Source organism: Mandrillus leucophaeus, unplaced genomic scaffold (assembly GCF_000951045.1).
Source record: "Mandrillus leucophaeus isolate KB7577 unplaced genomic scaffold, Mleu.le_1.0 Scaffold140, whole genome shotgun sequence".
NCBI lineage: Eukaryota > Metazoa > Chordata > Mammalia > Primates > Cercopithecidae > Mandrillus > Mandrillus leucophaeus.
The window spans coordinates 1,639,487-1,665,875 of record NW_012101366.1 but is presented as its reverse complement, the minus strand read 5'-3'; the positions used below and the strand labels follow the sequence as shown (position 1 = coordinate 1,665,875).

The 26,389-nt window shown below is 37.5% G+C and overlaps 1 protein-coding gene across 2 annotated transcripts in view; it reads right to left on the bottom strand.

Annotated features, from left to right (window-relative positions):
• Window positions 1-26,389, bottom strand: part of HDAC9 (histone deacetylase 9) — a 927,644-nt gene that overhangs the window by 212,634 nt on the left and 688,621 nt on the right. For both annotated transcript variants that reach the window (XM_011973893.1, XM_011973894.1), the window contains exons 15-16: window positions 21,631-21,751; window positions 16,429-16,478 (exon numbers count right to left, since the gene is read on the bottom strand). In XM_011973893.1, coding sequence (XP_011829283.1) covers window positions 16,429-16,478; window positions 21,631-21,751 — 171 coding nt within the window. The remainder of the gene's footprint in view (window positions 1-16,428; window positions 16,479-21,630; window positions 21,752-26,389) is intronic.

Sequence of the window (26,389 nt, the reverse complement as noted above, 5' to 3'; positions counted from 1 at the left end):
TTGCAAACTGTTTAAAGAAAGAGTTCTATTTGGATAAAAGGATAGAAAGAAAAGGTGAAGCCAGAAGTGAAATTATAAATGTTTTAGGAATTTTTTTAATAAGTTACACCTATCAAGATAAATTATACCAAGAAAGAATGACTGCCAATAATTTGCCTGAGTCGTACACCAAAATTTGGTACCTATAGACTGGTATAACCTCAGGATTTGGAGAAATTGTTGGGCTTTAAATATACTTTTAAATGGAGATTAAAAGGAAGCAAGCTTTGGACAAATCCTCCTCTACTTTATCCCATTCTTTTAGGTGGTAGCATAAGCAAGGACATCATTGACATTTAGTGCATTAACACCTTATCTATTTTGTTGCCTTAGCGTTGGAGACCTTGTAAACCAGCAGTTCCACTTGCAAACTATTCAAACATGGGCAAGTTCATTCACTGATCCAAAACCTAAAAAAAATGGAGATAATACTCCTTCCTCATAGGATTATTGTTAGCATTCAATTAGTCAATACATATAAAGTGCTTAACACAGCACAAGACAATGCTGGAAACAGTAAGCTCTCAGACAATGGTAACTAAGAAAAAAAAAAATCCCCGCATTTTGTTTCTAACATTACTTTCTATTTAGCAGCACATCAAAGGACAAAATTCATCTGTGATAATGCTGGAAGCCAGGAACTACCTCCAATCAGAAAGCTACATGTTTTCTAGCCACATATGGATCTAGTTCAACTGTAGTTTCCTGAATGAATGTGGGTCTTTGCAGGCTTTTCCAAGCACATCAAGCATAGCTCAATCATTGGAACCTGAAACAAAGCTAATGCTCTGAAAAGCCGCACATGATAGAAATTAAGCTACCTGAAAGTGGATGTGAAGGTATTTCAAATGGGAAGGGAATGACTTAGAAGAAAAGGAATTTAGGCACAGTCTCCTTTGTATAATCTAAATGCAGCCCGTTGCTTCCTTGTGGAAATATTCCCAGAGTTAAATGTAATACTATTGTGCCCATTAACAGAACAGGTTTCATAGGCACTGTGCATGTTTAATGTGGTACACTATCCCTCCTCAGATGCCTTGAACATTTCACCCTGAAAGTTGGGAAATGAAACTCTTCACCCAATTCTAAGCAGTTTAGTAAGTTCTTGCTGCTATGTTATACTGATGCTAGGGCTACAGGGCATTTTCTGAATAATTGAGTTTAAGCTTAAATAATGATCAGATGCCCCTAGAAACCTATTGGCAGACAGCAGACTCAACAAACAGAGGTTTTTCATTGCAACATTGATTCTGTGCCATTTTAGCCATGTTGTATAAAAGCTTAACCGTAAAATAAAATAAAAATCATTTTAACTTTTGCACTGTGTCAGATAAAGCGTATTTTTTTTAAATGAATCATCTACTGTGGACCAAATATTTCTGCAAACAGCATCTTGATTTGGTAACTTAAAAATTACCTAATTTCATCTTCTAATGCCAAATTTCTTTTTGTATTTGCTTTGGGAAACAAAATAATTACCTTTTCCCACCTAAGAGGTATTTGATAAGCTCAACATTTTCCTATCCTTGATCCTTTACAACTAGGGTTAAAGCTGATGATTCCAGTAGATATTTTGTTTTTGGAAATGGTAAGAAAAGAGGTGGGAGTTGCGAGGTTCCAAGAAAAAGAAAAGCCTAATTTATTAGTAGATTCACAGGAAGAAGTAATAAAGTCAAATCTATTGCCCAAAGAAAGCAAAAAGTAAATATCTTTGGTCAGTATTTAAAGAACAGCATAGTGGGTAAGATTGGGGCACCTACTAGGTGCTGGACCCCAGTAAGCACTTTACAAACACTACCTATTTTATTCCTCATGAGAGCTTTATACATGTATTACTAGTCACCTTTACAAAAGAGTAAACCGAGCTGTAAAGAGGTTAAGTAACTTGACCAAAGTTACATAGTTGATGAGATGAAGAGCTGTGGTTTCAACCAAAGCCAACCCTGCACATTAATATCATTATGGACTGAATTTGTGTTTCCTCAAAATTCATATATTGAAGTCTTAACCCCAATGTGACCGCATTCAGCAATAAATCCTTTGAAAAGATAATTAAGGTTAAATGAGATCATAAGGGTGGGGCCCTAACACAAAATGACTGATGTCCTTATAAGAAGAGAAAGAGATAGCAGGGATGCTCGTGAACAGAGTAAAGCTATGTGAGGACACAATGAGAAGAAGGTCATCCGAAGACCCAGGAGAGAGGCCTTAGGAGAAATCAAATCTGCCAACATTTGAACTTCTAGGCTCCAGACTGAGAAAACTAATTCCTGTTGCTTAAGCCACCCAATCTGTGGTATTGTATTATGATAGCCCTAGCTAGCCAAATACAGATATGAACTGTAAAAAGATATTCTGTGTTGTACATTCATTTTTTTTTTTTTGAGACGGAGTCTCGCTCAGTCGCCCAGGCTGGAGTGCGGTGGTGCGATCTCGGCTCACTGCAAGCTCCACCTCCCGGGTTCAAGCCATTCTCCTGCCTCAGTCTCCCGAGTGTCTGGGACTACAGGCGCCCGCCACCACGCCCGGCTAATTTTTTGCATTTTTAGTAGAGATGGAGTTTCACCGTGTTAGCCAGGATGGTCTGGATCTCCTGACCTCGTGATCCGCCCGCCTCAGCCTCCCAAAGCGCTAGGATTACAGGCGTGAGCCACTGCGCCCGGCCTGTATGTTCTTTAGAACATGATGGGCAATGAGAGCTACTGCAAGTGTCATAGGCATAGGGTTATGAGTGTCTGTCTTTATTGCTCTGTCTTCAAGGTCTGACACATAATAGATGCTTAACAAGTTTTGTCGAGGGAATGAATTAACAGACGAGAACAAAAGAATCGTATAGTGATACTGTTCTTTGCAGGGCTTTACTGTAGCTAAACTTCTAAACTACAAACACCACTGCTGCTTGGGTCCTGCAATACATCCATAATGTAGTGATGACTGCTTCTCTGGTCTTCAGATAGCACCATGTTTAGCCTCCCAGCTCTTGCTTGCCAGCATTTGGTGCTTCCTTTGGTGCATCATCATACAATGTTGCTTCTTCACTGAATCATCCGCAACATCTGTGGTGTCCCCAGTGCCCTGGATATCTGTTGTCATGCATCACCCCTGTCTCTCACAGAAGCTTCCCCACTCACTATTTTCCCAAGGGAGACAGACTGCGCAAGACTTAAGTCATCAAGATCCCCAGTGACAAGCTAATGGGAGCCTGCTATCTGATCTCTGAAGAAAAATGAATTTTGTAAAAAGCTGTTTTAAATTTGGATAAAGTACTATCACACAGTAATGACATATTTGATCCCCAGAGAAAACAATAAATCACATTTCATTTATCACCTTACTTCATAGATGAAGGAACTGAGGCCCAGCAATTTCAATGATTTGTGAGTTCATGGTCTTACAGGATCTTACCACTCAAAATGTGGTACACGGATGAGCAGCAATGCCATCCCTGAGTGCTATGAGAAATACAGAATCTCAGCTCCCATTCAGTCCTGCTGAATTGGAATCTGCACTTTAGAGTTGAAAAAGCACTTTTGGAACAGTGACAATGTAACGATTTGAATCCAGATTCTGGAGTTCCTAAATGAAGGTTCTCTGCCTAGATGCTTAATCACTGGGACTTCTGAAAACAATGTCCTCCCTCCCTTTATTAGTCTTCCTGCAGTGCCTTGATTCTAATGGTAGACCATTAGTTGGATAGATAGGCCAGGTGAGACCTCAGGGTTGCAGGGCTTTCGAGAATCTTTAAATCAGGGAGTCTGTTTACCCTCTGCAGACCTGACTCTACTCAAAGTGATCCCATAGGGTGGCGAAGTGCTCATTTCCATGTATAGCTGCCAGTGATAACCTACATTCTCACATTTGATCCTCACAATAATGCCATGTGGGAGCCTTGCTTAGCCCTATTTCATAGATAAAGAAACCGAGTCTCAGATAAGTGAAATAATAATTAACATAGCCTTTGCATTGCTGGTTTCTCAGATTCCGGCTGGGCAGAAGGATACTTCTCCTAAAATCATAAAGCTATTCTGAGCACTTTTGTGGACACTTAGGTGTCAACACTTCGAAACTTCTAGAGCCCTTTCTAACTCTGAGTGACTGTCCCTTTTCTCCTCCTGTGGGATAACAATGAGAATCATCATTCTGGTCTGAGAACCTCTGATATTCTTTATTGCATTCTTTTTCAATCAGCTCTGAGGCTGTAATAATGGGTGTTCTTCCTTCTCCCTTGTGATACAACATACCAACTCCTTGAATGTATATATTTATTTCATGTTAGATGTTCTGCTGAAACCCTGAGAGTCTTGAAATGGAGCTGGGATGGATTTATGATGACAATGGGTGGATGAACCCACATGCTTTCTCTCTTTTGTTCAATACTGGAAGGAAGACATGAATGACAGCCCATTCCTTTGGGATCACTTGTAGGTTATAATGCCCACACCTTAGCTTCTTTAGTCATGGTGAGATGAAAAAGAAACAGAGCAGCTACAGGGAAGACGTTCAGATTCCAAGTAAAGCCATGGATATGATGAATGAATACTGTGACTGATATTCCATATGGAAAGAAGGCGTGAACTATTAATGTGGCAGCTGGAGGAGAAAAGGGGCATGCCGTGATCATTAATGCTCTACCACAAACCATCTCCTGGTATGATCAACTGCTTTCTGGCAGCTTCATTGACCTTGCCTGTGCAATTTCTAGTCACTCTTTATCTTCAGAAAAATCTCCCTTTCACTGTTTACTTGCCAGTAACAAGAATAAGGAGAGGAATATGTTTGCTCTGGTGAAAGGGCTACATCTTCAGACTCTAAGAATCCTTACTTAAGATCCAGGGGACTCATAGATTTACCAAGTAATATATGGATTCCTGCGGGTTACGTGGCCAGTAAAGGAATTTGAGAGTCCCTGTTGTTGTTACCAAATTTCAGTGAACTACCGGTCAGTTCTACCAAGACTGAGTTAGAGACAGAGCCAAGAAATACCATGCTAGTACTTTCCTCCTGTTTCTTCATTTAATCTGATGTCCACATTGTGTAAAGGGTACTTCGTAATATGCCACTCCTTTTATTCACTGGACAGTGCACATTAGAGCCTCGTTTCTCCAGAGTGCAGCTTAATAAAATTAACTCTGACTCAGTAGGTGTGCGAAATGAGATTCTCTGTATCTCATCCCACAGTGGTTTGGTCCAAGGACAGAGACTTTTCAGTGTTCTAGTTAGGGTTGAAATACTGTGTACAGCTGTGTAATTTTTTTTTACCCAAAATTGATGATGTTTGAGTGCATGGATTTAATACTTCATAGGAATTTCAATAAAAAAGAGAATGCTCTTGGCAAAAATAGCGGTTGTTTTTTTCTTATGGCTAGGGCTATTCTCACTTGGGAAAGGAGTGTTGACAATCATATGAGGTTGAAATTATGGTGAGTTGTGCTGTGTGTGCATAGTATTGTGGTTAAAAGCTTGGGAATCAGGCCCTCTCTACTCCACGGCCTACTAATTCTGTGACCTGAACAAGTTACTCACCTCTCTGAGCCTTTGTTTCCTTTTCTGTAGTATAGGAAACCTCATTGCATCTTTAGCAATAAGACCTCTGGGATTATTTGAGGTTTAAAAGAGATTGAGGCAGGTTATCATTGGAACGTTTGTGTAAAGAATGGCTAGTCTCTGCTGTGAGGCTATGAATTAGCCCTCTTGGTTCTGTGAGAATCAGGAGGGTATGTTTTATAGGATTCTCTATTGCCTGACCTAATCGATGGTACCTTACCTGTCCCTTTACTTGATGAATAATCCCATCATTAAGGTCAATCCTCTGAATACCACTGGGGTCAAAGCCAAGAATTATATTATTTTGCTTAAACAGTTAAAGCACAGTCCTAAAAAATTTAGCCAAGTTTTTTTTTTTTAATTGATTCTATTCATTTAATATTGAAAATGCTGGGGATCAGAAACTGATTGTCAATAGTAAGAATACCCTGGAATTCAGACTTTTATCTCTCTTGCACTATATACATACAACAGGAAATTTGGCATATGGAAATTGAGACGTCATCATTATTTGGCCCATTCTATGCAACAACACAATGGGACCAACAAATCAGTTACCCCAAATCTCACAGTTCAGACATAAATCAGGATAGACCAGCCAGAGCAACTGAGGCCCCAATGTGACAATGTCATTTAAGAAGACACTAAAATGCACAAGGAAAAAAAAAAAAAAAAAACCACTTGCAAAGGTCATGCAAACATCAGGACATTTTTATTAGACTTGAAAATGGGCAGGTGTTGGAGTGCTGTATATAATTTGCAGCTGCCCAATTTAAAAAGAAAAGTATGTCCACGTAACCTTCCAGGGACTTGGAACCCCAAAGCACACAGTGCTGCTAATATCTGGAACTACCCAGAGAGATATCGTACAGTCCGGGACCTGCTACTGAGTCCCAAATCTTTGAGTGCCTGGATAAGTGTGTCCCCACCCCCAAACTTCTGCATACCTCCATAGCCAGCACTGAAGAGAAATGTCAGGATCTCAGGGTGTGCCTAGAAATTCAACTTGCCCCCTCATCACCTATTGCTACACCTCAATCCAGTTGTTAGAAGGAAGATCAGAAGCTCTATGTGTTCTGAATAGAACAACCCTACCTCTAGATGTCCACATCTTCACCAATGAGAGTGAGATGGGGTCCCCAAACTCTGAGCAGTTTGGGTATGCCTCTTCTCCACCTCCTGAACTTTCCTTGCTTCCCTACCACTCAGCTTTGCACCCTCAGTATGGATCTCATTATTCTCTGTACCCCTCTTTAGGTCAGTCACCACAAGAAACCAGGACTCCCAGGTCACCCCTCACCTGTCTATTCCAATATCCAAAAGGCAACACTTCCCATTAACCACTAGTTTTCTTCCCCAACCCTGCAAGACTCCACACCCCTTCCTTACTTCCTTTTCTCTATAGCATTCATCAGCATCACATACATGCACATATATTTAAAATCATTCATTCTTGCTTATTTGTCTCCCCAACTGGAATATAAGTTCCAGTAGGATAAAACATCTTCTGTTTTAGTCAATACTGTGTCTGCAGGTCCTGGCACACAATAAGCATTCAATAACCATTTGTGTGTACATAAATTACTAAATAAGTGAGCAAATGAATTCTGCCCCAAGTCGTGAAAACCACTGGAAATTGTGAGTATAGTAAATTCAGAAGCACAGAGAATAGTCTGCACCAGTGAGCACTGGTCTTTGAATTTCTTCCGCATTTGCTATTAATGGAGTTGTGGACTGATGCTGGATACTGTACTTCCTAGCTCTTGGAATGAGAATTTGCCAGGCACAGTGGCTTAGGCCTGTAATCCTAGCAGTTTGGGAGGCCAAGGTGGCAGGATTGCTTGAGGCAAGGAGTTTGAGACTAGCCAGAGCAACACAGTGAGACCATATCTCTACAAAAAAAAAAAAAAAGATAGCTGAATGTGGTGGTGTGTGCCTGTAGTCCTAGCTTGTAATGAAGCTGAAGCAGGAGGATCTCTGGAGCCCAGGAGGTTGAGGCTGCAATGAGCTGTGATTGCACCACTGTACTCCCACCCAAGCAACAGAGCGAGACCCTGTCTCAAACAAACAAAATAAATTGGATGCCTCCATCAAAGAAAGCTGAGACAAGAAGGTCATCTTGTAGAAATATTTCATTAGATAACTGAATTTTAATCTTGTTCAACTGAGTCTGGATATTCTGATTATCTTCTCTCCTTATTCCTATGAACTCCCAGGCCATTCCCATCAGAGTTGACAAACACGAATAGAAGAAAATCAACCCAAAGTCTAAGTGATAAGTATGATAAGATATATGAGTGGGAATTGAAAAGGATAAAAAAAAAACACACAACAGAAGAAAAAATGTGAGTCTACATGTTGCTTCATACTTAGCACATGGGACGGTACATAGTTGGCACATGGGACACTACATGCTTATTTAACAATGAATGAAAGGATGGTATATTGTCTTTCAAAAGAGGCAATAGATTAAGGAGAGAAAAGCAATCAATTTAGTTGCAAAGAATTTCACTACTTGTAGGCCTTAGTTTTTATTTCTTAAATGGTCACATTTCAAAATGAAACAAGTCATTTTGAGAAGTGCTTACAGATCGTCAGGAGGATCTATACAGGCACAGCTCGTTTTACTGTGCCTCACTTTGTTACACTTTTCAGATACTTTGATTTTTTACAAATTGAAGGTTTGTGGCAACCCCAAATTGAGCAAGTCTATGGGCGTCATTTTTCCAGCAGCACGTACTCACTTCCTGTCTCTGTGTCACATTTTGGTATTTCATGCAATATTTCAAAAGTTTTTCATCATTATTTTATTTTTATGCCCATCTATGATCAGTCATCTTTGATATTACTATTGTAATTGTTTGGGGGCATCATGAATCATGCCCATATAAGACAGTGAACTTAATTGATAAAGGTTGTGTGTGATTTCTGCCCCACCAATTAGTCTTTCCTCCATCTCTTCTTTCTCAGGCCTCCCTAGTCCCTAATATTCAAGAATATTGAAATTAGACAAGTTAATAACCCTATGATGGTCTCTAAGTCTTCAAGTAAAAGGAAGAGTTGCACGTCTCTCATTCTCAATCAAAAGCTAGAAATGATTAAGCTTAGTGAGGAAGGCATGTTGACAGCTGAGAAGGCCAAAACCAGGCCTGTTGTGCCGAACAGGTAGCCAAGTTGTGAATGCAAAGGAAAAGTTTTTAAAGGAAACTAAAAGCGCTACTGCAGTGAACACACAAATACTAAGAAAGTGAAACAGGCTTACTGCTGATATGGAGAAAGTTTGAGTGGTCTAGACAGAAGATCAACCCAACCACATTCCCTTAAGCCAAAGCTTTATCCAGAGTAAGGCCCTCAACATTGAAGCAAAACCCTGCACGAGCAAAAAGATTACTACTCACTGAAGACTCACATGATCATTAGGATTTTTTTAACATAGTTTTAAAATTATGTACATTTTTAAAGATATAATGCTATCGTACACTTAATAGACTATAGGATAGTGTAAAGATAAGTTTAGTATGCACTGAGAAACAAAACATTTGTGTGACTCACTTTATTGTGCTTTTTGTTTTACTGTGTTGCTCTGGAACTGAATCTGCAATGTTTCCAAGGAATGTCTGTTTGTATCTACAGTAAATATCAATTAGAGATTATATAAATCATATTATTTGGAATATAACAGAATAAGTTTACCAAATGATTTCAGGTGCATATAAATATCAAATATATTAGTCCTTTAATAGTCTTATCAGTTTTCATAGAAACAATGACTCAATGCATGCTCTATTGCTAAGAGAATCATTGCTTAGTCATTTAATTCCTTTATTTTACTTATTATTTTATATTTAAAGTTAAGACACTCTTGCAATAATGATACTGCTAGTCTAAAACTCAGAAGCTATGGGTTTTTCTTAAGTTGGGGAATGATTAAATCCTAGGGATTCCACTGTAAACTACCTGCTTATGGCTCAAGCATTCAGCGAGCTGATTTATTTTGGTTTTGAATTTTGAAAAAAAACTATTGTTCTCCACTAATGAAAGTTTAGAAGTGATGCTTTACTAAATTTTTGGTTAAAATACTTCACAAAGACAAATCCAATAATGACACATCAGTTTTATGTATTGGATATTAGTTTGTTACGGAGGTTAATATCTAGATCTGAACTAACTATTCAGAGTGGAAATATGACAGATGAAAAATACAAATGCTGTTACTTCACATTAAAATGAAAAGCTTAGGTGGGCCTGAATGTAGTTGCATTTCAGGCTGTTACAAGTATTCTTTTTTTTTTAGGTAGTCCCCTTTCCTTTGTCTACTCTAAATTTTCATTTGATCTAAGCCTTACGTCTCCTTGGCAGTCAGAAGTAGCAATCAGTAGATGATCATATTTTCAAATTTATTCAAGTATGTTTTACTTTCTCAGTTTTTATTTAATCGAGCCATAGATCTTCTAAGTTAGATAGAAATTTAAAGTTCATCAAATCCGTTTACCTTCAGCAACTACAGAGCCTAAGGCTCAATTTCTTCTTGTCTCAATGTTCACAATCGTTTTCTTCCTCTCTGTTATTGACATTACTTTGGTAGACACAGTTGCTTTTATACGTGTGTGTGTGTGTGTGTATACATTTTTTTAATAAAAATAGGTCTTATGGCCCCAGTAATGTAAGAAACACACATAAATCTTTGATGATGGCATTTTTTTAGACTCTTATTTTGTCAACAGAAGAATTTTAACAGCTTTGTGATATTCATGTTTACTTTAAACAAAAAAATGAAGTATTCTTATTTCAAAATGCATCTTGTTGTACTTAGCCGTAACGTCAAAGCAACTGAAAGAATTTAATCACAGATGAGATGCTGCAACTAAGTGACTTAAGGAGAAAATTAAGGTTTTCTTCTCTCATTTTCTTCTTTTTTGCAATGGGCATTGGATGCTTAATGATTCTATACATTTTCACATTTTGTCCCATACACAGAGTAATGTATACATGCATGTCTCTGTAGGGAGTGTTGTCTACATCCCAACAACTGATATTGGGTATACACAATTAGCATAATCTATGCGATACTGGAAACTTTAGCAATTTAGAAGGAATTCCCTGATTTTAATAATATTTCATACAATTTTTTCCAAGTCTGAGGCAACATAATCTTTTTATAGAATTTTCAGCATGAAACTAAATTCTCAGTTTCATTAAGGCGGCTTCTCAGTTTTAATTTTGCCAGGTGCCATGGGGTGTTCTTGCTAGCATCAATTGCATCAAGTCTGAAACTGATGAAAATCCAAATACGATTAGGAAGAGGAGATATAAAAAAGAGAGATTCCAAATCAGGGTGGATCCTTTTATTGTGCTGGAGGGAAAAAGTTTGTGATACTTCTTTGATAGCAATAGTGGAGGAAATGAAGTACTGATTGCAAGCCAGGTTTGAGTTGAACATTAATCGGAGGGAAGTCAACATTACCCTGATTACTGCATGTGAGAAACAGATGCTATCCCCTCCTCTTTCTGCTGATGTAACAAAAGGCATTGTGCTTGCTCAGGATAATTGGGTGGAAATAACATATGAAGAAAGAGGTTTCTGAGTCAATATCAAAACCTCAGGAATATGCAAAGTTTTGGCATAAACAGAAGGTGGGGTTTTCCCTCCTTTTTTGGAAGAAAAAAAATTCTCTACTAATTGGCAACAGCTTGGTGCAATTGTCAAAAATATGGTGTGTTCTATTGCCTGAACAGTCAATGCCTGGCTGCCTCCCATGACCCTGTACTCATACCACCCCCAACACACAACTCACACACATTTATTACTAACTCTTCTTGAAGATTTAGCTTATAACTGCTTGAGTAATTTCCATACCGCTCTTCTTTCTTTGCTGTTTTAAAAGTTTCCTTCTCTGTGCTCTCATAGCTTACCCTTTTTCTAAACCAGCCCAATGGTCAGGCTGTGAGCAAGTGAGATTGAGAGCAGTGGTCTTATCTCATTGGTTTTTGCATGCTGCACCTTGTCTAGTCATCGACAACAAGCCTTATCTTACTCTTCCTGCCCTTCATGCCTCATGTGATGGCACACATTATGGCTTTGAAAATACTGGTTTTATTTCAAAGATGACCATCCTAAATCACAGCAGTAAAATGCATTATTAACCAAGTTTTGTCACATGGAGTTTAACTATATGTCCATAGATTTGGTCATAAAACAAAAGCCATTCCCTAGTATTACAATAGAGAGGGAAACACCAGAGCAGCTCTTCGTAGGGCTGGCCACTAGAATATTGTTTACTGGTACTGGGAAGGATAAATGTGAAAGACCAATGTGGTGTAATAATTAGAAAAATTATATGAAGATATACACGTGGTATAAAATACAATTTTCTCCTGATTATGTCTATATATAATGCAATATTTCTTGTATGTGTGTATATATATGTATATACACACATATATCTATAAATTTATAAATAAGAGGGGAGAGCTTACATTTTAATTCTGACAAGATAAAAGAAAATTGAAGACATTTCATCCAAATCTGCCTCTCGCATAGTAAGTATAGTTGGTATACAACTGAAATGTTTGCAGAAAACCTCAGGGCAATTCAAATGGGCCTTAAATTACCACCCTCTCACAATCACCTAATCCTTCTCCCCGTCTCCTCTTCCCCAATCACAAAAATGACGTTCCTAAGTGTGTCAGATCTAGGTGTAATCAAACAGAATATGAACAGAGGAAAAGTTGGAATAAAAAGCTAACTTTGTGTTCACAGATTGACTGAGTCGCTGCTGGAGAAGGTGCCTTCGCTAAACCTTTTAGAGCCTCTTTTTGCATATCTTCAACCACTTAGGCAGGCCCCAGTTCTGCCCATGCCCTGCAAATCCTCATTCCTCTTAGGGGATTGTGCTCCCTCGTCCACAGCTCCTCCGCTTCCAATCAAGGGTCTGACACTGCCCATTGACCACGTTTATTTTTCTGCCTTTTGGCCCTGGGAGCTTGTCTGCTGTAGGATAAAAGTGGAATTCTCTGCTGTCTGCAGGGCTTTCCCCAGGGAACAGAGCATGAAACCCAAACTTATATAAAATCATATCCTGTTTGCAAACATCATATTCCCTTTGCTTCTCACTGATCTGGTCCTGTAAACCCCAGCACAGCTTGAGAGCCCATTCCTCATCTAAACAAATGCCATAAGCCCCTTTATACTTTTACAACCATGTCAAAAAATAATATTGCCTGCCAATAGTGATGTGATTGGAGTTGCCTCCTCTGAGCCATAAAAGAAGCGCAGAGTCTGTTATCAATTTCTCTAAGTGTATCAGGGGAATTATGGGTCGATTCAGTTCCAAGTTATAAATGACAACTCAAAAGCCGCAGAAGCGTTTGAAGCTGGGAGCTGATGACGACATTATCATAAAAGCCTGCTCGTCCTTGCTTTTGTGGGTTTTTCTGTGGCCTATCAAGTGAAGAGGGGAAAATGAGGCTGAGAAATGACTTCAAGATTTCTTCACACAGCAGCAGGTCAGATGGCCAGGCAAATGATCACTATTTTTAGTGATGTACCCTGAGGAGTGAGAACTGAAGTGATCCTGCACTGGCTCTTGTTTTCAGAGTCCCTTAATTATCTATTTTACTACACAATGACCAAGGCCTGGGATTTGGTCAAATGTTCTTTTCAACTGGTGCATTTTCTTGTAGTGTAATCACACAGTAATAAGAAATGAGTCATGCCATAATAACTGAACAAAATGAAAAGAAAACACAAAGGAATTCAGAAACCTTGACATTGTTGCTCGAAATGCAATTCTGGAGAGCACATTTCACAGCACCTTAAATATCGTTCATCCACTGAGCTGCTTGACCTAAATTACCATGTGTAAGTTTAGGGGGAATTTTAATGAGAAGTAGAGATGTTCTGATTTCATAATGTCCCAGGTAGTGTCCTCAAAAGCCAATTAACCCATCAGTATTCTGTAGGCGTATATTAAACCCACTTAGAATGAAGTTATATATTCTAAGGAACTGGAGTTTACTTTAACAATTGGGGATAACTGAGTATTGCAGAATGGAAATCATCAGGTCAATCTTAGGTAATTTGAGACAGAACCGTGTCTTAAGACAAAAGTCATTTCAGTAATTTCCAAAATCTCTAGGGTGCTCCCATGTTGCCAAGTTGGGGCCCTCTGAGATCATACTGGCGATCTTTCATATAGCTAATCTGTCTGGGATTGTCCTGGAGGCGAAAATTTAGACTGGCTTAAATCCAGAGGACCCAGGGTTTCTCCTAAGACTTGTACCAAAACCAAAAATCTGAGAGGGCAAGATGGCTTTTGAAAGGCTAAGAAAACTATTTCATTCCTGTAAACAAAAATGCTGAGTCAAACTAGTTCACAAGAGCATCAGCAAGTGCAAACTTGCACACACACACACACACACACACATTCACACCCACCCTGACCTACATAAGCATCACCTCTTCTCCAACCTTCTCCAGCACTGATAGAGTCAAACTAACAATGCAGGGCTCCTTCTTCTGCCTCTGCCGGCCTACCCCCAGATTTATCCACCACCACTGCTGCCACCATCCAGGTGAGGTCAGCTCTGGGGACATTACTAAGGACTTACTCTATGACCCACACTGTGCACTGTGCATTATGTTTAATATACTGGTCCAGAGGAAGCAGCCAATATTCATTCCTTGGTCATTTTGAAGAGTTTACTAAAGCAGTCCTATGTGAGAAATAAGAAGTCAATTTGGGTTTAGAGCGGTTGTGTAGAGGAGCTTTGCACTGAAGGGATAGTGAATTAAAAGCACGTCCCAGGTCAGATTTGGGAGGTGAGTCCTGGGGAATGGCCTCGATTCAGTCCTGGGTCATACATTAAATATACAGATGATCTTTGACCTATGATGGAGTCCTGATAAACCCATTGAAATTTGAAAATGTCCTAAGTCAAAAAAGAATTTAATACACCTAACCTAGCAAACATCATGGCTTAGCCTAGCCTAACTTATTCATGCCAAACACTTACGTTAGCCTACAGTTTGGCAAAAGCATCTAACACAAAGCCTATTTTATAATAAAGTGTTAAACATCTCATGTAGTTTATTGAGTACTGTACTGAAAGTGAAAAATAGAATGACTGTGTATTCAAAGTATGGTTTCTACTGAATACATATCATTTTTGCACCGTCATAAAATCAAAAAATCATAAATTGAAACATCATAACTCGGGGATCATCTATACTTCTAAATGAGTGGGGTTTGATGGCCACCACCTTTTAATAGCTTTGATTTCCTCCACATAGCTCTTCCCATTAAGTAGTCATTAGGTTTGTTTCATTTTTTGCCTCTTTTACAGGTAGGCAGCCATTCTCATAAAACAGCCATTTGAGATGTTGAAAATAAGCACAAAGCCAATGAAACCCATTTTAAAAGTCAGCTTATCCTCTGCTTTCCAGAATGATTTTGCAAGCTCCCAGCTCCACAGGAGGTTGGCTAAAAATGAGCAAGGATTAATGTGGGATGATGACTGTCCTATGCTGGTGGTCAAAAAGCAAAAGTCACTGGTGAGCTGTCACAAAGGGGTTATACCACATCAGCCACACTGCTGCACTGCTGACCCAGAGGGAGGAGGGGGAAGCTGAGGCTAGTTTGTTAAAGATGAAAGCCATGCAAGTGCCTAGAAAGCTCTTTTGGAACTCCTCGACAAGGACGTGTACATCACCCGCACACTTTCAGCTTTTTACCCTTTACTGTGTGACTTCAGGAAAATAACTTAGCTTCTCTCAGCCTTCACTTTCTCATCTGCAAAATGGTGTTAATAACAACGACTATTTCACAAGGTTGTTTTGGGACTCAGTTTGTTGGCAAACTGTACAGTCCACACAGAGGCAAATGGATATAGCTACCATACTGTTTTCCAGAACTGGCAGAATCATAGACAAAGGACTAAAAGGCTACAACTCACTGGCATCATCAAAATGATAGAATAAGCTGAAAATATTCGCGATTTCTTTGCATCAAATTTAGTTCCAGCAAAACAATTGTTTAAAACATGATATACATGTGACTAGTTTTGTTCTTTGCCTTCAACATCGAGTCAATTTCATTGACTTAAATACCATAGTCTTTGAAAACTTCGCCTAGAATTATGTTGTTCTAACATAACACATAGTTCTACAGGATGATGGTTTGTCACTGGTAAGGGTTAACTTTAAATAGATTTCAGGTTATAGGGTATGTTCTAGTCATCTACAAAAATGTAGACATTTTTCTTCATATGTTGCTGGGTTCTAACAAATTTGTCCTTGAAATACGGTCTAAATATGTTGAGTCAAAACGCTTACCTTAATTATTGAAGATAAAAATGTCCCCAAGGGGTTCACCAAAAAATGTCCCATAATGTAAAGCACTTTGTGATGTCTATGCCATTTTCACCAGGAATATAATGCACGTGCATACTCAATGTGATTCTAGTGAAAATGGAATTCGGCTGCAAAACTGTTAAACCCTCTTTTAGCACCTTTTCTCCAGCTATATAAAGGCCTAGCAAAGCTGGCTTCATGAGTGGGTGACCTGTGCAGTCACATGGGAACTTACAGTTAGAAGAGCCTTGCTCTTGGTTTAATTCTGTATTGCCACCATCTTGAAATTCTTAAGAATTTTTTTTTTTTTTTTAACAAGGGCTGCCATGTTTTAATTTGGCACTTAGCTCTGCAAATTATGTAGGCAGTCCTGAAGTCTAGCATAACCTTTACTGAGAAATAACCTCATACATAACTGAATAGATAAATCAAAAAAGATTTTTTTTGTGTGTGATTTTATGTTATTTAAAGGCAGTAAACCAACTCGTACTTACCCCAAGTCCACCACAAGGTAATGAGGAAAAAAACTTTTGAGAGTCATCACCTATAGAGTAAGAGGATATAAAAAATATATATAAATTGGGGTTATATAGTTCTTAAAATGTTAGTGTTTATTAACACATAACCATATGTCAAATGGTATTTATCACTTGATGCAAAATTAAATTAATAGAACTTCAGACCAATTATTCAATACGTTAATTTTCAGAATATCATTGTTCTATCTGTATACAAAAATAAGAACTGAAAGCAAATCAATATAAATATTATTGCATGTAGAGTCTGTTGCCCCACAAGAATAAACACATGCTCATAAGATTTGGGTCACAAGATTTTTTTTTTTAAGTTGGCCTACATGTCTGTATTACACACTACAATTTTTTAAATTTACGGTAACTAATTCAGCTATTCACTGAGTGTATTCATCTAATGGGATGTTTTGAGCTACAAGGTTTATGCCACCACATACTGTCATTTTAAAAATATTTCAAATATTAAAATATCTTCTCAAATGTACAGACTTATTCCTAATTTCTACTTAAGACACAGCTAAGTATGGCTGCTTATATGAGCTATATCTACTTTAAGATAGACCTGAGGCCAAGTACACCATAAGCCACTTCTAACATCCACAATTTTTTAAACAGTACACTATGACAGATAATCCCATTTGGGGATCTATACAACATCAATATCCATATAAAATATCTTCTTCAAAAATATATGCCCAAAACTGAACTGTGAGTATCTCTTAGAACTGGTGTTTCACGGGATTTTTAGTAATTATTTTGTTTACCTGTACTTTTATTGTCTACATTATCTACTACATGAATAGAGAAAAACAGTAGTAACTGCTACTAAATCTTCATTAAAATCTGCCTGTGGAGTAATCACAGGGAAAGGCAGTGAACATTTCTATTTCATAGTCAAATGGTTCTGAATGGACTTCAGCATGTCACTCAGCAGTTCAGTGGTAGAACAGGTACAAATTTCCAATTCACCTATCCCATTCATTTGTTCTATCAATGGTCAATGAAATGAGAAATTAAAATTGAAAACAGGTTTGTAGTAGAATTCATATGCCATGTCAGTAAAAGTCTAAATAGCTTTTACTGTCACAGAAGAGAGTTTGTTTTGAAAACAATAAATTATATGAGTTGGTTTTTTAAATGCAATTACTACAATATGAAAAACGATAAAGAAAAATGTATGTGCAAATGAAGCCATCTAGTTATAAAGAGAGATCTTTAGTTTTACAAAAAGATGAGACATCAACAGAATTAAAAATAATAATAAAAATCATAAAATAATATTAAAACTGCAATATTGGCACCAGTAAAAGGCACATGAAAATTTCTGGGGAGGAGTAAAGTTTTCTTATGTTGTTGTTTCTAACAAAAATATATCTGTATCCTTGAATATTTTGCAAGAGTATATTCATATGTCACCTGTGAGATTAAAATATATATGTACATTTTAGTCTCTGAATTCTTCATAGTCAACAAACAGGAATGAAGATAATATCATAACACAGTAAGTTAATTTTTTTTTTTTTTTTGAGATGGAGTCTCGCTCTGTTGCCCAGGCTAGAGTGTAGTGGTGAGATCTCGGCTCACTGCAACCTCCACCTCTCAGGTTCAAGCGATTTTTCTGCCTCAGCCTCCCGCTAGCTGAGACTATAGGTATGCGTCACCATGCCTGGCTAATTTTTGTATTTTCAGGAGAGAAGGGGTTTCACCATGTTTGCCAGGCTGGTCTCCATCTCCTGACCTCGTGATCCGCCTGTCTTGGCCTCCCGAAGTGCTGGGATTATAGGCATGAGCCACTGTGCCCAGTCAATAAATTAGTTTTTAAGAGTAATTTTAAAAAATTATTAACCCGGCCGGCCGCGGTGGCTCAAGCCTGTAATCCCAGCACTTTGGGAGGCCGAGACGGGCGGATCATGAGGTCAGGAGATCGAGACCATCTTGGCTAACACAGTGAAACCCCGTCTCTACTGAAAAATAGAAAAAACTAGCCGGGCGAGGTGGCGGGCGCCTGTAGTCCCAGCTACTCGGGAGGCTGAGGCAGGAGAATGGCGTGAACCCGGGAGGCGGAGCTTGCAGTGAGCTGAGATCCGGCCACTGCACTCCAGCCTGGGCAGCAGAGCGAGACTCCGTCTCAAAAAAAAAAAAAAAAAAAAATTTTTAACCCCCAAGAGAATTAGCAAAATAAATATCCTACTTAGGAGAGATTTATTTAATACTATTATTTAATAACTACTTAGGAGAATGTTTACATAATACAAAACAGGCATATAATTGATACTCTAAATTTAGAAATGGGTGAGAAACTTTTATTTCACCAAACTGACTGGATTTACTTTTAATTATATTGTCTTATCAATGCGCTGAAATTTGGCTAGCTGCAAGACAACTGGAAACTGGTTATAAGAGCGACAGGAATATTAATGCTAAGGAAAACCTTGCACCAGAAATAATTGGAGAGAATGTCTTTTCAATGTCACCTTACAGGGTCTAGAGTATTTAAAGAGATAAATGATGTTCATTTTCACATCCAATTATTTTATCGTCTATAGATGTCTTTCAAGATACAAAGACTGATAGGTCTGGTCATACTGAACTTTTATTTAAACCTTTCCTCCTAACTCTAGAACACAACTATCAAGGGAAATAGCATTAATTTAACTCAGAAAAGACATCTCCCGTCTGTGTTGGGAGGAACTGGGGGAAGTAGTAGGATATATGGAAGTGAAAGGAATGGATAAAAAGAGAGAAAACATCTTGATGATTATGAATTTCTATACATTCACATATGGCCGCTTCAACCTAGTCTTCCAGATACAAACTAACAAACAAAAACCCACAAGAATCTGAATTTCACAAAAAGCAAAAAAAGTATTAAAAGTTAACCTTTTAAAAGAATAGAATTATTCACTTTGAACTGAAATTGAGAAAAATTAGATAAACTTTTGGATACACTAGGGAAAGAGAAGTAGTTTTGAAGTGTTGATGCGGTTGAATTTAGTGCTCAACCTTAAGACCTGATAGAATGCAACATCCCTGTTTCTGTGTACTCATGTAGCCCACACACAATAGTGAAATTGTTGCAATGATCGCTGAGAACTGTATATGAAACTCCACACATGTATAGAATGCTAACTTTAAGATTATCAACTGTAGGAATATTATTTCACATCAAATGTTCAAAATTAATGAGATAAATGGCTAATTTATTTAGATTAAAATTTTAAAAATTGAATCATAGGTATTTGCTGCTTTCATCACACACATACATGAAAGGAACCTTTGTCCAAGTTAAAATTATATATGGAAATTCATTTTTAAATCATCACATTTTAAAATGATACACCCATCAAATGTTTTACAAAAATTAGGTTTGCTCAAAAGTGCCAAATTTCTTGGAAAAAAAAAAGCCATGTTTTATAAATAAAAGTTTGATGTTGCAAAAGTTTCAACTTCATTTATCTTATAAATGTGTCTTTTCTCTTAAAATGTGGAACAATGGTTGTTTAGAGCACCTCTCAACTATCAAATGTGTGTTTATATTCACAATTTGATCAATCCCAGCCTGTTCCAATAAAGTTGGAAGGGTAATTTATACTTTAGGACCAGAGATTTTTAAAAAGTGGGGGAGGTTTTGTACTTGTTTTTTCTTAACTCAATTAAAAAATAATGACATGGACACAGTCCCCTATTTTTGAATGCTTGAGCATTATGACCTCATAAAATCATGACAATTAAAATGTCTGGTTTACTTCATCTTTGTGGTTAGTTGGGTAGGATTATTGATTCATGTTAAAATAAGAACATTTATTATACAATATTTGCAGCAAAAGAAGTATTTTATGTAAAGCATCTGCATGTACAGAGACTGGTTTCTAAAATAGAAGGAAAAAAATGAGCATATATGTTTAGATTGATTTATTTGTATTCATAATAATATGTTAATTCGATAGTATATATTATTGTTATCATCAAATATTAGCAATGTACTTTCTAAAAATTGGATAATCTTTATGTATTCCCCTTTGGTCTTACTTTTCCCCAAGCTACTGCTACCTATACTGTTACACACATGTGTGGGCATATTTATGCTCACTCATATGCCTGCATGTCATAAACTTAGAGATGTTTGCCACTTGTTTAAAAAGGTATATTGTAAGTGTTATAATGAGTAACTGTTAATTCTTCCTTACAATTGCTTTCCAAGATACCTACCTACTATATGTTATCTACTTACTTTCAAATTGTTTAGGACCAGTTAACATAAAACAATTTTGAAATAACATTGAATTAGGTGAAAGAGTTCAATAACTTAGTGCTGACACAATATATTTATTTGAAGGAAAAACTCCTAAAATGTCTTTTTTAGTTAAAACATTTAAAACATGATCCCGTCAGCATCTATTGCCAATGTCAGATATTGTTATTCACTTATAAAAAGTTAACAAAACAATATTATCCTTTCAGCTAAAATAAGGTTTGTCACTCGTTTTTCTTCCAGAAACCCGTTGTTTCTATCACTCATATAAAGCTTATATGAAGTTCTGCAACATAAATTTTATTTTAAAATCTGATGATAAACTTTCAAAAAATCATACATTAACAAAAAACTGTTTATTAGTTTTCTAGTTTTGCATTTAATGTATTATTTAATTCCAAAGCTAAGGCAATAAATAGATTTGAAATCTTGCTGTAAAATGTATTGTGATAGGCATAGTAGTATTGAGTTTTCACTTAATATAAGTTGTATTATTTCCTTTGTTTCTTAAGGTCATAGAACAAAGAACTAAAAGATAAAAAAAAATGGGAACGGTGAAGAGAAATTTGCATAAAGCATGTAAAAATCATTTCTTCTTTTAGTTTGAAAACATGACACACAAATTCAGCAATGCAGTTTTTTCTATATGCAAAAACACATTGTACAAATGTTATTCAAATGAAGGTTAATTTTAAAGTAAACATCATGGAACCTACATTGTCATTTTCTAATGCAGGGTTTTCTTAATCTACAATGGCTTCTATTGCAAATGACTCATTCCACAGAGCAAAGCTGTTGGAAAAACTGATTTTTTGTTGCACTACTTGCCAAGTATTTTGAACTGACACCAGCATTGACTAATGATAGTGCTGGAATGTGCTGTTCCCAGTACAGTGGAGGCCCGTACAGACCTAGGAGTATCCTGGGGTCCAGCTTCTGTCCGTCCAGGGGGTTGGTGCCATACAACAGTGAGTGATGTTCAGAATGAACAAGCTGTATTTCCTCCAGGCTGGCTTTTCGACCTTGAATTCGCTGAAAGAAAACAGCAGAAGCCAACAGTACTCCACTGACAACATTTAGAAGAAAATGAGACCCCCAAGTCACATTTAAGATGATTAATAATGGGCTGAATTTCATCATGTAGGAATGTGACACTGATTTGCTTAGTAAAATACCATAATAATATTTGAAAAATGAGTGTATGGAAGGTTCAGATCCAACAGATTGCTTATGCCTAAATGGGCAACTGACATAAAGTATATTCTTATTTGGCATGGAAGAGAAAGCTATAACACAGAAATTAATAGTTAACTCTTTCATAAAGTATCAGCTTAAAAACTAATAGGGGCTACTATTTAGCTGATAATTAAATTTATTACAATCTTATTTTACAGTTACCCAAATAAGTTATTAGAACACATTCCTTATTCCTTCTTAAAGGACATAAATACGTACCATTTTATTTTAATGAACTTGATGATCACAGATACGCTAATCACTTCCCATGTGTGCACCTCACAGTAGTATCAGTTTAAACCAATGTTCCTCAAACTGTGTCCCATGGGATCAATAACAGGTCAATATCTGTTTATTAATGGTCTGTAGTGAGGTCAGTACAGAAATTCAGATCAATATTTATAAGCTGTTACAGCAATTTGACAATATTTTTATGTCTTTTGAATCTACTATAATCTTGTACCTCTTCAATATTTATTCCACTTTTGCCATATTTCATTTTTAACATTTTTAATAAGAGTATTAGTCTCTGACAGATTGGAAATTAAACAAAAACAAAACCTGCTATTCAATCAGACACTGTTTGAGACACTCTAGACTCCATCCATTTTTTACAAACAGGCTAGGCAGAGACTTTCACTCCATCTAACCAATTATAGCCCTTCAACGTAGGCAAAACTGTTCATTAGGTCAAACCTCAATTATCCAATATGCAAAGTGTTCTTTCTGGCTACATTCCTCAGCTGGCACATCTGTGAGCCTGATAAATATTGTGCTGGTACATGAAGTTAATTAGCCTTAACTTCTGAAAATCGTTGTGCTTTCTAGTATTACAGAGATGGTGTTAATATTCCACTTAAAAATATATATCACCACAAGGCAGCTGTAAGTTAACATTTAAGTACAGAACAACACTGAAATTCAAGGAGAATCTGTTCAGGGAATGCTGTCCGTTCATGCTCCTGACCAAGGAACCACCAGGTAACCTGGAAACATCAGGTGACAACACCTCAGAATGAGGACAATTCCACATTCAGCCTCCCTAGTGTAAGATGATGCAGCTGCTGCCAGACTCTTCAATGTTGATGTGTGGTTCACTGAAGGGGCAGGCCAGGAAAACTTCAGTATCTGACAATCCCTCAGCATTTACTGGGCAGGAGGCAGGGCTGTGCTTGTCATTGAAAATAAATGATCAGGTCACAGTGAGGGAGGAATGGTGGGGGTCTGCAGGGGTAACAGGAAGGGAGTGATTAAAGTAAAATCTCATTAACACTTGCCTTTACGTGCTAAATAAACTCACAAATACTTATGGAACTTTCTTTGTATATCATTGAAGTTCTGTTTTTGATGCTATCATTCAGCACTGTCTAATCCAGTTCAAATTACTAGAAAAATAAAAATATGATTTAGAGAAATTATTCCAGGTAGGTAAGATCAGAATTCTGATGCTGAAGACTAAGAAAAATTTAATGATGGCCTTCTGGTCAGCCATCTTTCTGATTGATAAGAAAACATCTTGAACCAAGTGGGTTGCTGGGAAACATTCAATATGGGAAAGTTTACAGAAGACCAGAACAACCAAAGAAGTAGGATGACATGTAAAGAGACAAAATATGCATAAGCAAATTCGAAGGCAACATTAAAGGGAAACGTTTTAACTGAGATTTCAGGGGGTGGAGAATCCCTCAAGACAAATAATGGTAAGTCCATGGTTTGAGTCATCTAAAATTGGACTGAGCAGGGTATTGGAAAACAAAATGTGGCAACCAATCCTAGTCTGGCAGAATAATGAACATCATGAAATAAGAGGGCTTCGAGCTCTTCTTTCTATGGGTCTTTGAAATCCATAGCCACTAACATCATATACGCTGATACAGTGAAACATCAGTGTCTTAAACAATGTCAGTTCTGCAGTTAACGATCAGACCCATGTTTTGATGACTATCATGAACTTTCTTTGATTTTTTCCCCCTTTCTTCATTTCTATAAAGATTCTTTTCATCTATAAATTAAATTTTTACCTCTGGTATAACATTAAATACCATTAACGATAAGTATATCTTGATGTGTTCATACACTAGTCATGTAAATTTGCATACCATGCACTCTATGCTTGTCCAACACCTTTTCTTATTCTCCCACAATCCCACTGATTCTAGCTGAATTCCAGCCCAATCACAGATTTAAACACTAATCTGCTAACAAGATTCACTTTAATTGACAGTAGCTGAAGTGCTAGTAAGTCATAAGAACAGCAGTTTCCAATCTTTTTGGCACCAGCGACCACCTTCGTGGAAGACAAAAAAATGGGGGAGATGGCTTCGGGGTGATTCAAGCACATTACGTTTATTGTGCACTTTATTTCTATTATTACTACATTTTAATATGAAATGAAATAATTATACAACTCACCATAATGTAGAATCAGTGGGAGCCCTAAGCTTGCTTTCCTGCAACTAGATGGTCCCATCTGGAGGTGATAGGAGACTGACAGATCATCAGACATTCGATTCTCATAAGGAGTGCTCAACCTGGATCCCTCACATGCACAGTTCACAATAGGGTTAGCGCTCCTATGAGAATCTAATGCCGCTGCTGATCTGACAGGAGGCAAGGCTCAGACGGTGATGCAAGCAACACGGAGCAGCTGAAAATACAGATGAAGCTTCACTCTCTCACCTGCCACTCACCTCCTGCTGTGCAGCCTAGTTCCTTACAGGCCATGGACCACTAATGGTCCGTGGCCCAGGGTTTGGGGACCCCTGATAAGAGGAAACCTGCTGAATCGGTCATCCCCTTGTGTAAGATCAGTCAACTAACAGTAAAGACAGAGCATTTGACCCAGCTATCTAGCACTAACTTATTCTAACAGTTTTCTCTGCTAGTTATACTCTAGGCCCCATCCTTGCCATTAAAATGTACCACTATTACTGTGTTTTCACTTCGATTTATCTTTTTCTCCTTCTTGTTATCCTTTCTTTTGACTCTAAGCAACTATTTTACACTGGCTCTTATTATTATTATAAATATTTTTAAAAAATAATTTCACTAAATATAAGGAAGTACTTATTCTTGGCAATTACCTTCTGCTTCTTTGGTTGCTAGAGAACAGCCCACAAACATAGTGCACATGTTTCTACAGAAAGAGAGCAGTGAAAACTAATTCAGTACCCCCCCCCCCAAAAAAAAATGTTTCTACCTGTAGATAGGATCTGGAAAAAGCATGTTTTGAAATTTGTATCTCACAGAGACACTGCTAGGAGAACTTGGTGGATGACTAAGCTGAAAATTCTGAAAGAGCAACAGCTTTCTTTATTCCTTAACATGTAGGATCTCCTGGAGTAATTCCGCTTTGCCTCACTTGTAAAAATGCCTTAAATTTGTCACATTCAACTTCTCCTTTCATACTGAGATCTTCACCAGTTCCCATTTTCTGGTATTATCATCAGTAATTTAGTCTTTTATTTGTGTAGGCTTAAATATAGATATTCCCACTTAATCCTTTCTTATATTTTCTACTTCCTGCGTACCCTTTATTATTTCATTTCTCTCTCTCAATGCTCTCTTGAATCAAAGGTCAATAGCATAATGAGTCAAAAAATAGGCTAAAGTGCTCTAATAATCTTAATTTAGGGAGTACTGATTTCTGTTCTCAGAGATACTTGGTCTGCAGGATATCTATGTAAAGTTATCTATGATAGTCTGCCCAAAAAGGTTTTTTAAGAATTCTGAGCATATTGGGGCACTCAATGCAAATAAGGGATGGATTTAATCTGGAGATGTCTCACTTGGAGTCAATACAGGTCTTAAATGCATTACCAACACAGGCCTAGGAATGGAACCTCGTAGCTCTTGTCACCTTCTTAATTAAAAAATTTTGTGATGTAGGACTGTGTTCATTGTTACATTATCATTCCCTGTGATGCACACTTAGATTCTTCCCTGAGAGTCTGAAAAGGAGCTATATTCACTGAGCGCTTACTCTGTGCTTGGGAATATGATCATGTTTAGTTCAGAGCCCTAAACAGTCATATTCAGGTTGGAAGTTTGGTCAAAGTCATTTAAAATGACCATATCATTGAGTCTCACAACACACCATGGTTCTTTCTTAAAGAAAGTCTTTCTGAAACAGAGCCCGTTAATGCAACCTGATTATAGAAGAAATGTTCTGAACATGATCTACAAAGTCATACTGTGACAGGATAAAATGCAGCCTACCCACACCCACCCACACACAGAGCACACACACGGTATAGATTCATATTTTTTTCTGCCAAGGAGCAGGGAAAAAAGGAAACAGTTCTATTCCTTTCCCTCCTGTGTTCAAAGCCTGGATTGAGGCCAGTGTCCTAATCAGTTCTCATTGGCCCTGGAGGAATCAGAACCTTTTGTAAAATATAATAAAGGGCATAAAATCATGATAAAATGCATGAA